This window comes from Octopus bimaculoides, chromosome 24, assembly GCF_001194135.2.
Source record: "Octopus bimaculoides isolate UCB-OBI-ISO-001 chromosome 24, ASM119413v2, whole genome shotgun sequence".
NCBI lineage: Eukaryota > Metazoa > Mollusca > Cephalopoda > Octopoda > Octopodidae > Octopus > Octopus bimaculoides.
The window spans coordinates 9,616,187-9,618,878 of NC_069004.1; the positions used below are offsets into that span (position 1 = coordinate 9,616,187).

The 2,692-nt window shown below is 42.3% G+C and overlaps 1 protein-coding gene across 1 annotated transcript in view; it reads right to left on the reverse strand.

Moving 5' to 3' along the window:
• LOC106876237 (uncharacterized) overlaps positions 1–457 on the reverse strand; it is a 7,459-nt gene extending 7,002 nt beyond the window's left edge. The window contains exon 1 of the mRNA XM_052976511.1: positions 156–457. Within this exon, the coding sequence (XP_052832471.1) occupies positions 156–457 (302 nt within the window). The remainder of the gene's footprint in view (positions 1–155) is intronic.
• Between the last annotated feature and the right edge of the window lie 2,235 nt (positions 458–2,692).

Genomic DNA, 2,692 nt, shown 5'->3' on the forward strand with positions numbered 1-2,692 from the left:
CAGCAGGTCTCCTATTTCTTTCGGTCGTTTCAGTAACCCCTAATCCCTCAGATGTCCTATCTTCCTCAGTCGTTTGAGTAGAGACAGAGACTTCATTTTGACGAGTTGCTTGTCTACCAGCAGGTCCCCTATTTTCCTCGGTTGTTTCAGTAAACGGTGGTGGGTCACGTTTCCAATCTTCATTAGTTAATTGCGTACCCACAGTTGTCCCGATTACATCGGTTTCTTGTGTACCAGCAAGTAGGCTGTCTTCATCAGTTACTTCATCAGACTGAAGTGATTCAACCTTTTTATCTTGATCGGTTTTTTGATTAGGCAGCAACGATGTCGCTTCTGTGGCCATTTCATCCATGTCTTGATCGGTGTCTTGTACAGTTTCGTCCTGGTCTTCTGTGTGACTGTTGAGACCGTTCCATTTTGAGCTACCCTTCTCATAACGTTCGTCTGGTGTGGGCATATTTGCAAATTTTCAATAACCACGATACTATGTTAGCAAAATTGACTTCTCAGTGAATTTGAACAGATAATTTTCACTCTGTCTTCTACTTCTTGTCTCCTTCCTTCGTTTGATTTTCTTATGCGCCACTATTTCTTGATCGCCCACGGTTTCTCCCCTTACCACCGTCTCTCTCAGTCACCCTGTGTCTCTTACTCTTTCTCTCTGTCACACAACCTCTTTCTGTCACTGTCCCTCTCTACCTCATACAGACACACACACACACACACACACACTCTCTCTCTCTCTCTCTCTCTCTCTCACACACACATACACACACACACATACGCACACACACGCACACACACACATACGCACACACACATTATGGCCATGAACTCAATTTCAAACAACCACTTTTTCATTGTAGACATTTACCTGTATGAGATTCAGTAGTTTTTTTTTTCTCATGTCCACTCCCATAAACGATTGTCTCTTCCTGATTTGCATTTATATAGTAACTTCTCCAAACTCATAAGCTATTTTCTTTCAATCTATAGCAGAGATGGAAATGAAGGGTTACATAAGGGAACGACGCTTCCCTACTTTTTCAGCACACGAAGGATATTGCTGGTTTATAGCGTCTGGTCCCACCTTCGCAACCTTAGCCATTCGGGCCCAAAAGACGCCTAGTTCCTTTATATTCATTTCTATCTATATTCCTCTGTCTCCCTATCTTTGTGTCTGCCATCATCAAATCAAAGATTACAACAACAACAACAAGTTGTTGGCACTCCGTCGCTTACGACGTTGAGGGTTCCAGTTGATCCGATCAACGGAAACAGCCTGCTCGTGAAATTAACGTGCAAGTGGCTGAGCACTCCACAGACACGTGTACCCTTAATGTAGTTCTCGGGGATATTCTGCGTGACACAGTGTGACAAGGCTGGCCCCTTTGAAATACAGACACAACAGGAACAGGAAGTAAGAGTGAGAGAAAGTTGTGGTGAAAGAGTACAGCAGGGTTCGCCACCATCCCCTGCAGGAGCCTCGTGGAGCTTCAGGTGTTTTCGCTCAATAAACACACACAACGGCCGGACTGGGAATCGAAACCGCGATCCTATGACCGCGAGTCCGCTGCCCTAACCACAACAATAAGTATATAGATGTGATCGATCTCAGTATTTAATTGGAATTTAAAGGTTCAAGGTCCCTAAATTCGTTACAGTTGATTAAATCGATCGCAGTACTTGACTGGTTCTTTATTTTGTATCGATTTCAGAAGTGAAAAAAGTGATTTACTAAAATACTTAGAATTATCTCCCTTACACTACAATTTTCACTTTCTTCGATTTCCTTGAAACTTGTCTATGCGGAAATTTTGACTGACGACTGTGGGTGTTGCAAACCTTTGGTAGCTTTCGGAGTAAGAGATAAAGAGAAAGAGAATTTGCTAAGAAATAGAAGCGAAGTAGAATTTTTAGAATCTGTCCTTGTTTATCTTTATACTTTTTATATAAATTTTTTGGGCATGGTTCCATGCTTTTTCTGTTTCTCTTTGTCATCTTAAACTTTTTGTCCCACGCTCCATTTACATTCTCCAAATAAACTAAACTTGCGTTACATAGTAAATAGACAAAGTTTAGAATAAGTACTAGGCTTACAAAGAATAAGTCCTGGGGTCGATTTGGTCGGCTAAAGGCGGTGCTCCAGCTTGGTCGCAGTCAAATGACTGAAACAAGTAAAAGAATATACATACATACATACAGACAAAATTTACTTTGTCTGTCTGTCTGTATGTATGTATATTCTTTTACTTGTTTCATTCATTTGACTGCGACCAAGCTGGAACACCGCCTTTAGTCGAGCAAATCGACCTCAGGACTTATTCTTTGTAAGCCTAGTACTTATTCTATCGGTACCTTCTATCGAACCACTAAGTTACAGGGATGTAAACGCACCAGCATCGGTTGTCAAGCGATGTTGGGGAACAAACAAAGACACACACACACATATACACGACAGGATTCTTTGAGTTTCCGTCTACCAAATCCACTCACAAGGCTTTGGTCGGCCTGAGGCTATAGTAGAAGGCAAGGTGCCACACAGTGGGACTGAACACACACACACACACACACACACATATATATATATATATATGATAGGCGTAGGAGTGGCTGTGTGGTAAGTAGCTAGCTTACCAACCACATGGTCCCGGGTTCAGTCCCACTGCGCGGCATCTTGGGCAAGTGTTTT